The sequence below is a fragment of the Ornithorhynchus anatinus genome, chromosome 15, assembly GCF_004115215.2.
Source record: "Ornithorhynchus anatinus isolate Pmale09 chromosome 15, mOrnAna1.pri.v4, whole genome shotgun sequence".
Classification (NCBI taxonomy): domain Eukaryota; kingdom Metazoa; phylum Chordata; class Mammalia; order Monotremata; family Ornithorhynchidae; genus Ornithorhynchus; species Ornithorhynchus anatinus.
In genome coordinates this window covers 10,148,902-10,162,949 of record NC_041742.1, presented here as the reverse complement: position 1 = coordinate 10,162,949, position 14,048 = coordinate 10,148,902, and the positions used below count along the sequence as shown (strand labels likewise).

Below are 14,048 nucleotides of genomic sequence, written 5' to 3'. Positions count from 1 at the left end.
GCACAGAGAAGCAAAATGACATACCCAAGGTCACACAGCAGAAAAGTGACAGAGCCAGGATTAGAACCCAGGTCCTACCGATTTCATGAGCTCAACATGAGCAAGACTGAGCTCCTCATCTTCCCTCCCGAGCCCGGTCCTCTCCCGGACTTCCCTATCACCGTGGATGGCACGACCGTCCTTCCCGTCTCTCGGGCCCGCGATCTCGGTGTCATCTTTGACTCGTCTCTCTCGTTCACCCCACGCATCCTCTCCGTTACCGAGACCTGCCGGTTTCACCTTTACGATATCGCCGAGATCCGCCCTTTCCTCTCCACCCAGACGGCTACCTTACCGCTACGGGCTCTCGTTATATCCCGGCTAGCCTACTGTGTCGGCCTTCTCTCCGATCTCCCTTCCTCCTCTCTCGCCCCGCTCCGGTCTATTCTTCACTCCGCCGCCCGGCACATCTTCCCGCAGAAACGATCTGGGCACGTCATTCCCCTTCTTAAACACCTCCGGTGGTCGCCTATCGACCTCCGCTCCAAACAAAAACTCCTCACTCTAGGCTTCGAGGCTCTCCGTCACCTCGTCCCTTCCCACCTCTCCTCCCTTTTCTCTTTCTACCGCCCACCCCGCACGCTCCGCTCCTCCGCCGCCCACCTCCTCGCCGTCCCTCGGTCTCGCCTGTCCCGCCGTCGACCCCCGGGCCCCGTCCTCCCGCGGTCCCGGAACGCCCTCCCTCCTCACCTCAGACAATCTAATTCTCTTCCCCTCTTCAAATCCCTACTTAAAACTCACCTCCTCCAAGAGGCCTTCCCAGACTGAGCTCCCCCCTTTTTTCCCTCTGTTCCCTCTACCCCCCCTTCACCTCCCCGCAGCTAAACCCTCTTCTCCCCCCTTTCCCTCTGCTCCTCCCCCTCTCCCGTCCCACCCCCTCGGCACTGTACTCGTCCACTCGACTGTATATATCTTTATCACCCTATTTATTTTGTTTATTTTATTTAATGAGGTGTACATCACCCTGATTCTATTTAGTTGCCATTGTTTTTAGGAGATGTTCTTCCCCTTGACTCTATTTATTGCCATTGTTCTCGTCTGCCCGTCTCCCCCGATCAGACCGTAAGCCCGTCAAAGGGCAGGGACTGTCTCTATCTGTTGCCGACTTGTACATTCCAAGCGCTTTGTACAGTGCTCTGCACATAGTAAGCGCTCCATAAATACTATTGAATGAATGAATGAATGATTTCCAGGCCCATGCTCTATTCCCTAGGCCATGCTGCTTCTCCAGCAGACCTGAGATTAGAACCCAGATCCTCTGACTTCCAAGGTCATACTCCTTCCACTCGGCCTTGCCGCTTCTCACCTATCTAAGGTGCACTGGCTTTAGGTTGCATTGTCAGGAGTCTGCATTGCCAATTTAAATCTATTAAACCAAATATATTCTCAAACATTGAAGTTCCTGGCATTCTTTCTTCCTCTAGTCTCCCACTTCAGAGATGAGATTATTCTTTTGAGTCTTTCCCCTCCATATGCGGCATTTCCTTTGAATACAAAAGGCTCCTCTCCCGAATGCAAGATGCTCAATGTACGAATTGTTTCCTCACTGGCACAGTCCCCATTATCCTGCTGGAGTGACTTCTGTAGAAAACTCCACAGCAGGCCGTATGGGCTGCCTGGTTTATCAATGGTCCAGCGACCCATTGTCCTCTCTGGGAATAAAAACGTTCATTTATCCTCCAGGGATTTATTGCTACGTACTTATGATACAGAAAAAGGTTAAACTTTTTTTAATATCTGTAGAAAGAAAATTTGGCTGAATAAAATCAGGGAAGGCACATACACACACACATATATTTTCCAGGCCAATAGATCCAGGCTGGAATCCTGCTGAAGGATGTATTTTGGGTCATGGTACAAATGAATAGACACCCAAGACCTTCCAGCCAAGAGGTCTGGCTTATCTTACAGTATATTACACTACTATGGTATGTAAAGTATGGGAACATCTTTGAAATTCTTGCTCCAAGGGCTGGCGGACACTAGGATTGCAATAGGAGGAAAAGGTCACTGTGTGCCTGGCTGAGAACATCATCTAGCAGTTCAAATAGTGGAGGGAGAGGCGTTATAAAGGGGCAGTTTGGGGGGGCTATAGTTCTCAACTATTGAAGCACCCCTGGAACGAGAGAATTAACAGCCTGCCCCCTCTCTTCTAGATTTCAAAAGTATCACGATCAAGATTACAAAGAAGTAAGGTGTTTGCCTGGTCGTTTGGTGGTACTTCAGCGTTCACTCTGTGTCAAACACTGTTCTAAACGCTGCAGTGGGTACAAGTCAATTAGGTTGGACACAGTCCCTGTCCCACAGGGGGCTCACAGTCTCAAGTGGGAGGGAGAACAGGTATTGAATCCCCCTTAAACAGTTCAGGAAACCTAGGCACAGAGAAGTTAAGTGACTGTGGGCAAGTCACTTAACTTCTCTGTGCCTCAGTTACCTCATCTGTAAAATGGGGATTAAAATTGTGAGCCTCACGTGGGACAGCCTGATGACCCTGTATCTACCCCAGGGCTTAGAACAGTGCTCTGCACCTAGTAAGCGCTTAACAAATACCAACATTATTATTGTTATTATTAAAGTCACACAGCTAGAAACTGGCAGAACAATAGGCAGAGTCAGGATTAGAACTCTGGTCCTCTGACTCCCGGGCCCGTGCTCTTTCCACTAGACCACACTGCTTCCCTAAATGCAGCTGGCCTAAAAGCTCTTTGTGAGCAGGGAACGATGTCTACCAGCTATGTTACACTGTACTCTCCCAAGCACTTAATACAGTGCTCTACACACACAGTAAACGCTCCAATGATTAAAAGAAGTTTTATGACATGCTTCTTCTTATAAGGCTTATTTTATGTAAAGGTTTCTTGGGAATCTATGCCTGAACTCTTAGGTTTTGTCTACATGAGGGAAGAATTTCCCAATAATGGTGAACGGGGCTCAAAAACTGGCCCTCTTTCCCAGACTTCCAAGCCAGAGAATGAGCATTAAAGGTAATAATAGGTGCGAAACAGACTGTTTGCCCACTGAGAGGCAAACAGGGCAGAGGTCTTTTGACATGGACTCATGTCACATGAACATCTACAGAAATAGCATGGCCCAATGGAAAGAGCATTCATTCATTCATTCAACAGTATTTATTGAGCGCTTACTATGTGCAGAGCACTGTACTACGCGCTTGGAATGGACAAATGGGTAACAGATAGAGACAGTCCCTGCCCTTTGACGGGCTTACGGTCTAATCGGGGGAGACGGACACACGAGAACAATGGCAATGAATAGAATCGAGGGGAAGAACATCTCCTTAAAACAATAGCAAATAAATAGAATCAAGGTGATGTACGTCTCATTAAACAAAATAAATAGGGTAATGAAGATATATACAGTTGAGCGGTCGAGTACAGTGCCGAGGGGATGGGAGAGGGGGAGGAGCAGAGGGAAAGAGGGGAGAAGAGGGTTGAGCTGCGGAGAGGTGAAGCGGGGGGTAGAGGGAGCAGAGGGAGAAGGGGAGCTCAGTCTGGGAAGGCCTCTCGGAGGAGGTGAGCTTTAAGGAGGGTTTTGAAGAGGGGAAGAGAAGCAGTTTGGCGGAGGTGAGGAGGGAGGGCGTTCCGGGACCGCGGGAGGACGTGGACCGGGGGTCGACGGCGGGATGGGCGAGACCGGGGGACGGCGAGGAGGTGGGCGGCCGAGGAGCGGAGCGTGCGGGGTGGGCGGTGGAAAGAGAGAAGGGAGGAGAGGTAGGAAGGGGCATGGTCCTGGGAGTCAGAGGACCTGGGTTCCAACCCCAGCTCCGCCACTTATCTGCTGTGTGACCTTGGTCAAGTCACTTAACTTCTCTGTGCCTCAGCGAAATATGTAAAATGGGGATTAAACCCTACTCCCTCCTAGTAAGACTGTAGCCCCCAGGTGGGTCGGGGACTGTGTTCAACCTGATTAACTTGTATCAACCCCAGTACTTATATCTACCTCAGTAATTAGAACGGTGCTTGGCACATAGTAAGCGCCTACTAGTAACCGAGGTCCTCTGATTCCCAGGCCCCTGCTCTTTCCACTAGGCCACGCTGCTTCTCAATATACTTGTGAGTTTATTTTTGTGCCAGTTTAGATGCGCTGGAAAATCCGTTCCAAGTAAAATATAAATTCAGGGCCTAACTCAATAGGTGCAGTATGTTTAACATCATGAAAACAAACTTCGAAAGAAAAATCTCAAGACTAAATATTTAATGAGCAAAACATTAAGGCGAGTAAATTTCCACTTTCTGACAACATTTAATAGATCCCCACACTCCTCTCCCCAAACACTCCCAAAAGATTCTAGTATAATAAGCTATGAAATTCACTTCATTTCTTCAGTGATCGTTATTTTCAGTTTATTTTTTTCTACTATGAATCACTTAGACCATTAATCAAGTTAATAATAATAATAATGCTATTTATAAAACCAGCCATTTATTTAATGGAAAACCTTGCTTAGTTAAAGATTTGCTGAGCTGCCTATTCGTTGGTAACTCTTCTTGCATATTATAATAATTTTCATTTTATACTTAAGCATCCCATTCTCTAAGAGAGTTGCAACAAAAACTTACCGTTAGCAATTGTTTTTCCACATCGTCATGAACTAGATCGATACCCATCCTCTTCTCTCTGTGAAATAAATTTTCTTGGGCTACCTTTTAATACAACAAAAAACCATTGGAATCATTAGTACTTGAATTTAATTACAGGGTTATCTTGCTCTGATATTTTCCTATAAACTACATAAACCACTACTTTATAGTCTTTAAGGCAGAAGAAATCAACTCCAGTGTCTCAAAAATAAGTGATTTAGTAGTAAAATGAATATATCCTAGGCTAAATCAGAACTGCTTCTCCTAGTATCTCAAGTAAAGAACGGAAAGTTGGAAGCGAGAAAGCTACAAAATCTTACCGAATGAGATCTCTTTCTTAACTGCACTTGGCATTGTACTAGATATTTGGAAACTTTGTAAGTGGATGCTTGTCAAAATTCCTACGTGTAAATTCCTATCCTTAAATCTCTCTTGACCCCACGGCTCCCTCCAGTTATTACCCCATCTCCCTTCTTCCATTCAGCTGACTTTGACACTGTGGACCACCTCCTTCTCCGGGAAACATTAGCTAACTTTGGCTTCACTGACACTGTTTTCTCCCGATTCTCCCATTTCTCCGACAGCTCCCTCTTTAAATCAATCACTCGATCGTATTTATTAACAGGACATTGCACTTAAAAATTTGGGAGAGCACAATACACCAGAGTTGGAAGACACATTCCCTGTTCACAAGGAGCTTACAGTTTAGAAGAGGAGACAGACATTAAAATAAATTACGGATACGGACATACTTGGGCTGAATTAAGGGTACAACTGTAAGTATGAGGGTGATGCTGAAGGGAGAAGGAGTAAGGGAAACTAGACCTTAGTCAGGGAAGGCCTCTTGGAGGAGATGTGATTTTAATAAAGCTTTGAAGATGGAGAGAGTGTTTTTCCGTCAGATTTGAAGGGGGAGGAGGTTCCAGGCCAGAGGCTGGATCAGAGCAAGGGATCGGTGATATAGATGAAATCGCGGTACGGTGAACCGTTTGGTGTTAGAAGAGTACAGAGAGAGTGTTGAGTTGTAATAGGAACTCAGCAAAGTTAGGAAGGGGCAAGGTGAATGAGTGCTATAAAGCCGACGGTGAGGAGTTTCTGTTTGATGTGGAGATGGATGGGCAACCCCTGGAAGTTCCTGAGGAGTGCGGGGGACATGGGCTGAATGGTTTTTTTGAAAAATAATCCAAGCAGCAGGGTGAAGTATGGACTGGAGCGGGGAGAGGCCGGGGGCAGGGAGGCCAACAAGGAGGCTGATCCAGTAGTCAAGGTGGGATAGGATATGTGCTTGGATCAGCACGATAGTGGTTGGGATGGAGAGGAGAAGGGCAAATTTTAGTGATGTTGGGAAGGCAGAACCGACAGGATGTGGTGACAGATTGAATATGTGGGTTGAATGAGAGAGATGAGTTGAGGAAAATGCCAGAGTTATGGGTTTATGAGACAGGTAGAATGGTAGTTTTGTTACAGTGATGGGAAAATCAAAGGGAAGATGGGGTTTGGGTGGGAAGACGAGGAGCTCTGTTTTGGCCATGTTAAGTTTAGTTAAGTCACTTTAGCTGTCTCTTCCTCTGCCTCCCAGCTTCAAACTGTGGCTCAATTCTGGATCCCCTTCCCTTCTCCGTCTACACTCACTCCCTTGGAGAACTCACTTGCTCCTACACCTTCAGCTACCAGATAAGTCCCAAATCTCCCTTTCCAGCCTTGATCTTTCTCCTTCACTTCATTCTCACATTTCCTCCTGCCTTCAGAAGGGCTCTACTTGGAAGTCCCGCCGACACCCCCAGTTTAACAGGGTGCCGATGTCTCGTACATTAGCCAGCAACATTAGGGGAGTTGATACGACGGCTTTGCTTCAGAACCATGGCAACCCCAGATTTACGAGGACTCTTGAAATTTGGACCCTTGGGAATGGAAAAAAAAACACTTTTGCACAGGGAATCTCACTTGCTCGTTCCAGCCCACTCTCTTCCACCCTCCACACAAATGCAACCTTAAAACCTTGGATCAGTGTCCTGAGTCAGGCGTTGAACTCGGCAGGAGCTATGAAATCAATCAGTAATATTCATTAAGCGCTTACTGTGTGCCAAGCGCTGTACTAAGCACTTGGGAGAGTATGATCCTTTTGGCAGAAACCCAAAAGATCTCCAAATGGGCCGGGAACCTCGCTATTGTGCCTGTTCTGGGATCGCTTTAGTGCTCACGGCAGCTCTGGGCATTGTACGTCGCTACGGGCCAAGACGGTCCTCAACGTGAGCTTTTAAGCGGGGTAGAAAAGAGTCACACGGACCGTTTAAGGTTTGGGGAGGGAAATGCCATTAGATGGGGAATTTAGAGGCAGGTTTCATAGCTAAAAGTGTATTTTCTCAAACACCAGTTGGAGAATGAAGGACTCTCTTGAGGAACCAAAACCTCAACAGAGTTTCGGAGGAATATAGTAGAACTCTTCATCACATTTCGGCGTGCTGGAATCCAGAAGCGCTGGCTTAAGTTTGTAGTTTTCCGTGAGATTGCGCCCTCAGGCTTGACTAATTTTTGGCGAGGAATCGGTCAGTTTGACTGACAACCGCTTCCTGGGGTTCTAAGCGTATCTGAGCTGCACCCCCGTCCCTCCCTCGCTGCTAACTTTCCCCGACTCTAAGAAGGGTCCTCCCTGGGATTTTTCTGTTGCGGGGGAAGGGGAAGCAGAGTGGGGAGACAGGAGTCAGTGCTAGAAGATCCTGAAATGCTCTCTGTCCATCAGCCAGAGGAAGAGTTGTCAGGACACTTGAGATTGAGCGGGTGGTGACCTTTCCCGTCTACCTGCCGTTATTAGGTAGGGGCCTAGATTTAGACTTACCCAAGCAGATTCAACCTAAAAAGTGGCCTTTCGGACAAATAGGTTTAGCCCTCAAAGACCCAGTTACCTGAGTTGGTGGCTAGGGCCTGTGGCTTAACATTTTAGCCTCATTTTTCCATATTTGAAATATGGGTAACGTCTGGAGGTGGGATGAGCTTAATTGGCCAAAATTTGCACAGTCCTCTGAAATTGAGTTCTAAGATACTCATTTCATGGCATCCAGTAAATAATGATGCGTTCCCCTTGTATTTTTCAAGTTAATCATGCGGTGGTGATAAATGTGTTAATTTTGACAGTGTTTGTTAAGCACCGGTTAAGTGTCATGCCCTGTTCTAAGCGCTGAGGTACAAACAAGTATTCAGGTCAGACCCAGTCCTACATGGGGCTCACCGTCTCAGGTAAATAATCAAGACCTTTATTGCTGTACTGTACTTTCCAAGCGCTTAGTACAGCGCTCTGCCCACAGTAAGCGCTCAGTAAATACGACTGAATGAATGAACAACATCTGAGAGACGGGAATATGAGATTGTCAAATCAGTACACCGCGAGCCCAGATCTTCCGGGTTCTGAAAGATGTGGAAGAGAAACTGTGGGGTGATTCTATTCTGATCTGGAAAACCTGACCTCTAGTAGGTGGATCAGATGATGAAGGTTTTGTTAACCCCGAACTCAGCCAAGAATGTATTGATAAAAGCCTTCTACCATTACACGGTTCATCTGAAATTTAAGTCAGTATTTGAATAGCCACCGGAAAGCGGACTCCTAGATTACAGTATATCGATTACAGAATTTCCCTGGCAAACTGCTACTTTGACTGTGAGCTCGTAGTGGGCAGGGAATATATCCGTTTATTGTTTTACTGTACTCTCCCAAGCGCTCAATACGGTGCTTTGCACCCGGTAAGCCCTCAATAAACACGACCGAATGAATAGATATTTACCTGAAGAGGGGCCTCTGTTTCGGCCAGGGCCCTTTCCAATCGCTTCTTGACGTCGGAGAGGGTATTGGTCTCTCCAATCATTTCATCCATCTCGTGAGTGAGTTCTGATTTCCAGAATCCTATGTCGTTGACTCGCTCGCCCAGATTTTTGGTGCTGTCTGACTGGGTTTTTTTCGTTTGCTGCTCTTTATCTTGGATCATCCGCGACGTTTCCACCCTCAGCCTCTCAGCGTTGTGTCGGGACGTTTCAGACTCTTTGTAGTTGGTTAGGTTGGATCGATACCAATCGTCAGGGGTATACCTAGTGAAGAGGGTCGTTCTATTGGAAATAAAGGGGAGCATCTTGCTTTCGGATAACCCCCGAGAGCTTTTAGAAAACGGAGCCAACGAAGGCACGTTGGACGCCACTTTATAATAGGCGCTTGGTCTCCACGGTAAACTCAAGCTTTGGGTCAGAGAGTAGTGAGGGAAACGGTCCTTGTAACTGGATGCCATGGCACTGACGGCCGGCAGGAAACTGGTGGATGTCGGTCTGGGGTGGGCGTAAGTTGCCGTTAAGGTAGAGCCTAACAGTTCCATGGTGAAAAATCACTCTTGGAAATCTCTCCTGTACAAACCAAAACAAACAAGGTCACTAAGAATAACCAGCCTGGTGAAATCATCTTCTTAAAAATAATCGTGATAAAAATCGTGGTATCTGTTAAGTGCTTACCATGTACCGGGCCCTGCTCTAAGCGCTGGGGTAGAAACAAGATAATCGGGTGGGACACAGTCCCCGTCCCACGTAGGGCTCGAAGTCTTAATCCTCATGATACAGGTGAGGGAACTGAGGTACAGAGAAGTTAAGTGACTGGCCCAAGGTCACACAGGAAACAAGTGGAGGAGACGGGATCAGAACCCTCCCTCGTCCTTCCCTTTAAAGCCCGATTTACGAGTCTCCTCATTTTATGACTTTGGATCCTCGCTGTCCGGAGCCTCCGATCAATACAACCGATGTGAAGCCTTGTTCCACTCAAGAGCACGGGCCAGCTCGTCGAAGCAGCATGGTTGAGAGGAGAGCACACACGCCCAGGAGTCTGGAGACTTGGGTTCTAATCCTGGCTCTGTCCCTTGTCTACGTGACCTTGGGTAAGTCACTTAATCAGCTCTCCCCCTCCTACCTAACCTTGCTCGATTCCTACCGCAATCCTCCCCGCACACTCTGTTCCCCTGACGCCAACCTACTTATTTTACCTCGATCTTGTCTCTCTCGCCACTGACCCCTTCTCCGGGCACTTCTGGCCTGCAACTTTCTTCGCTTCATAGCCAAGGGAAAAATACTCTCCCCATTCTCTACTAAAATTTCATCTCCACCAATAAATCTTCCCTGACTAACCTCTCATCTTCCCATCCTAAGCGTCCTCCTTTCCGCATTCCCTACGTAGTTGAGTCTGTACCCCTTAAACGCACTGAAACTCACCCAACCCCCAATTCCACATCACTTAGGTACATATCCCTCCTACTCTGCTGCTTCTCCGATCTGTAATTTATTTTAAAGGCTGACTCCCTCCTAAACTGAAAACCCACTGAGGGTAAGGAGCGTGTCTACCAATTCTATGGTACCCTTTCCGAACGCTTATTACAGTGCTCCGCACGCAGTAAATGCCTAAATACTATTACTATTTCATTTAAAGGTGGGCCAGAGGGATAGATTTGAACAGAGTCTAGATTGTTCAGACTTTCAGAAAGTGATGACAAAGGGAGAAGAATGAGGGGAGGGGGAGAGAGTAGGTGGGGGAAGGAAAGGGATTTATTGTCACCGACCACTATCTCCGGCCTTCTTCCGTGCTTGTCTTCTAGACCGTAAGCTCGTTGTGGGCAAGGAATGTGCCCGTTATCGTTATATTCTTCTCCCCAAGCGCTTAGTACTGTGCTCTATACACAGAAGCAGCGTGGCTCGGTGGAAAGAGCGCGGGCTTTCGGAGTCAGAGGCCATGGGTTCGAATCCCGGATCTGCCACTTGTCAGCTGTGTGACTGTGGGCGAGTCACTTCACTTCTCTGGGCCTCCGTTCCCTCGTCTGGAAAATGGGGATTAAGACTGCGAGCCCCACGTGGGACAACCTGATTCCCCTGCGTCTACCCCAGGGCTTAGAACAGTGCTCTGCACATAGTAAGCGCGTAACAAATACCAACATTATTAGTAAGCGCTCAATAAATTCGACTGACTGACGGACAGGGTAACGGGGGTCCCCCGCTGACATCCTGGTGATGGAGGCCTCTCCGCTGTGATCTGGACTAGACTGCGCGGCCGTCAAAGGGCAGGGACCGTCTCTATCTGTTACCGATTTGTCCATTCCAAGCGCTTAGTACAGTGCCCTGCACATAGTAAGCGCTCAATAAATACTACTGAATGAATCTGGACGGTGGGACTCTTGCAGACAGAGCATGGGCTAGGGTGGCGTCGAGGGCTCCCACCGCTCTAGCTACTGGTGAAAGTGGACCCCGAGATTTCCTGCCCGGCACGGCCGTAGGACAGCGGAAGCTCCGGGGAGCGGCCAAGCCAGCGGCTGAGGAAAAGGAGGCGGCGTGCCCAAGTCTATAAATAATAATGTTGGTATCTGTTAAGCGCTTACTATGTGCAGAGCACTGTTCTAAGCGCTGGGGGAGGTACAGGGTAATCAGGTCGTCCCACGTGAGGCTCCCAGTTAATCCCCATTTTACAGATGAGGTAACCGAAGCCCAGAGAAGTGAAGTGACTCGCCCACAGTCACACAGCCGACTCGTGGCAGAGCCGGGAGTCGAGCCCGTGACCTCTGACTCCGAAGCCCGGGCTCTTTCCACTGAGCCACGCTGCTTCCCAAAATAATAATAATGTTGGTATCTGTTAAGCGCTTACTCTGTGCAGAGCACCGTTCTAAGCGCTGGGGGAGATACAGGGTCATCAGGCTGTCCCACGTGAGGCTCCCAGTTAGTCCCCATTTTACAGATGAGGTCACCGAGGCCCAGAGAAGCGAAGGGACCGGCCCACAGTCACAGAGCTGACAAGGGGGCAGAGCCGGGAGGCGAACCCATGACCTCGGAGTCCGAAGCTCGGGCCCCTTCCGCTGAGCCACGCTGCTAGTAGAAGAGCTGCGGGTGAAAGTGAGACAGATTCAGTTCGGGGGTCTGCCCGTAGTAAGCACTCGATCGATATGACTGACTGAGGGATTTGTTGGACATTGCTCGGGGGGTGCGGGGTGGGCATGCGAACTTTCCAAAACTTCCGGGAACGGGATTTGGAGACAAAGGAAGTCACAGCTTCCTCGAACCTCGTCTCCTTTAAAAAACGATCGTGACCTTGAGAAGGCCCTAATGCATTTAGCCCCTGTGTGTACATGGAGACGGGTTTAATTACCGAATAATTACTATTATAAAGGGCGGCTGGAGGAGGGGTGAGAGTTGAGATGCAGCATTTTTTGTGGCTGGATTTGGGGAGAAGGGCCAGGGATACGGCAGGCATTGGAGGGAGTGGGTGACTCGGTTTTTAACTGCGCCAAATTGGGGACGGGAGAAGGTAGTGGGTTCTAATCCCTGCTTCACCACTTGTCGCCCGTGTGGCCTTGGACATGTCACTTCACTGCTCTGTGCCTCACTCACCTCATCTGTAAAATGGGGATTGAGACGATGAGCCCCGCGTGGGACTGGGATTGTGTCCAACCCAATCTGCTTGTACTCTGCTATTATCATCATCAACCTCGGCGCTTAGAACGGTGCCCGCCACATAGTAAGCGCTTAACAAATACCATAATTAATATTATCTACCTCAGCGCTCAGAACGGTGGCCGGCACTTAGTGAGCGCTTAACAGATACCATTATTATTATTATTATCATCTGCCTCGCCGCTGAGATCAGTGCCCGGCACTTAGTAAGCGCTTAACGAATACTATAATAATAATCATCATTATTAATAATTATCATCCTCTACCTCGGCTCTTAGAACAGTGCCTGGCACCTGGTGAGCACTTAACGAATACCATATCCTCAGTCTCGAAGCAGCGTGGCTCAGTGGCAAGAGCGCCCGGGCTTGGGAGTCAGAGGCCACGGGTTCGACTCCCGGCTCTGCCCCTTGTCGGCTGTGTGACCGTGGGCGAGTCACTTCGCTTCTCTGGGCCTCGGTGACCTCACCTGTAAAATGGGGATGAAGACTGGGAGCCTCACGTGGGACGCCCTGATTACCCCGTATCTCCCCCGGCGCTTAGAACAGTGCTCTGCACATAGTAAGCGCTTAACAAATACCAACATTATTACTATTTCGGGAAGCGGCGTGGCTCACTGGAAAGAGCCCGGGCTTCGGACTCAGAGGTCACGGGTTCGACTCCCGGCTCTGCCCCTTGTCGGCTGTGTGCTTGTGGGCCAGTCACTTCACTTCTCTGGGCCTCGGTGACCTCACCTGTAAAATGGGGATGAAGACTGTGAGCCTCACGTGGGACGACCCGCTTACCCCGGATCTCCCCCGGCGCTTAGAAGGGGGCTCTGCACACAGTGAGCGCTTAACAGATACCAACATTATTATTATTTCGGGAAGCGGCGTGTCTCAGGGGAAAGAGCCCGGCCTTCGGAGTCAGAGGCCACGGGTTCGACTCCGGGCTCTGCCCCTTGTCCGCTGTGTGACTGTGGGCGAGTCACTTCGCTTCTCTGGGCCTCACCTGTAAAATGGGGGTTAACTGGGAGCCTCCCGTGGGACCACCTGATTCCCCTGAATCTCCCCCAGCGCTTAGAACAGGGCTCTGCCCAGAGTAAGCGCTTAACAAATACCAACGTTATTCTTATTAGAACGGAGCCAGGCACTTAGTGAGCGCTTAACAAATGCTATTATTATGATGACGATGGTGATGATGATGATGGTGATGATGGTGATTTCTATTACCTGGCTGGCAGAGGGGTCGTTGGGGCGTCGGGGGGATGGCAGAGATGCTCCCCAGCCGGTCCTGCCTCCCTCCTCCTCCTCCTCCTCCCCCTCCTGCTGCCGCGGAGGATCCGCGCTCGACTTCGGCCGGCGCCCGGCCCCGCCCCCTCGGCTGTGACCGACAGCGGCGTCGACCAATCGGCGGCCGCGCAGCCCCGACCCGCCGACTCCTATTGGCCCGCCGGGGGCGGGACCGGGGAGCGCCGTTGCCATGGACGCACCTCGCCCCTAGCAACGGCTACCCCGCGTAGACCGAGGAGGAGAAAAACCATTTGTGTCGTAATAGTAACGTTGGTATTTGGTAAGCGCTTACTAAGTGCAGAGCACTGTTCTAAGCGCTGGGGCGGATGGAGGGTAATCAGTTTGTCCCGCGTGAGGCTCACAGATCATCCCCATTTTACAGATGAGGTCACTGAGGCACGGAGAAGTTAAGTGACTTGCCCACGGTCACACAGCTGACAAGGATTCCCATACCACCCCGGCACTGTGCCCACCCTGATTTCCTTGTGTGTACCTCAGCGTTTAGAACAGTGCTGGACACCTAGTAAGCACTTCATAGAAATAAAAACCAAAAAGTCGTGGGTCCAGGATTCGAATCCAGGTCTCCTGCTTCCAGGTCCACGTTCCCCCCATTAGTCCACAGCACCAGATGATTGTAATTTTCCGTCGTACTGTCTTCCGTCAACAATTTTTTGTTGGGGGATAGAAG

General features: G+C 49.4%; 1 protein-coding gene across 1 annotated transcript in view; it reads right to left on the bottom strand.

Moving 5' to 3' along the window:
- TEKT3 (tektin 3) overlaps window positions 1–13,437 on the bottom strand; it is a 28,708-nt gene extending 15,271 nt beyond the window's left edge. The window contains exons 1-3 of the mRNA XM_001506182.5: window positions 13,301–13,437; window positions 8,414–9,020; window positions 4,617–4,700 (exon numbers count right to left, since the gene is read on the bottom strand). Coding sequence (XP_001506232.2) covers window positions 4,617–4,700; window positions 8,414–8,992 — 663 coding nt within the window. The 5' untranslated portion in view covers window positions 8,993–9,020; window positions 13,301–13,437. The remainder of the gene's footprint in view (window positions 1–4,616; window positions 4,701–8,413; window positions 9,021–13,300) is intronic.
- Window positions 13,438–14,048: the final 611 nt, after the last annotated feature.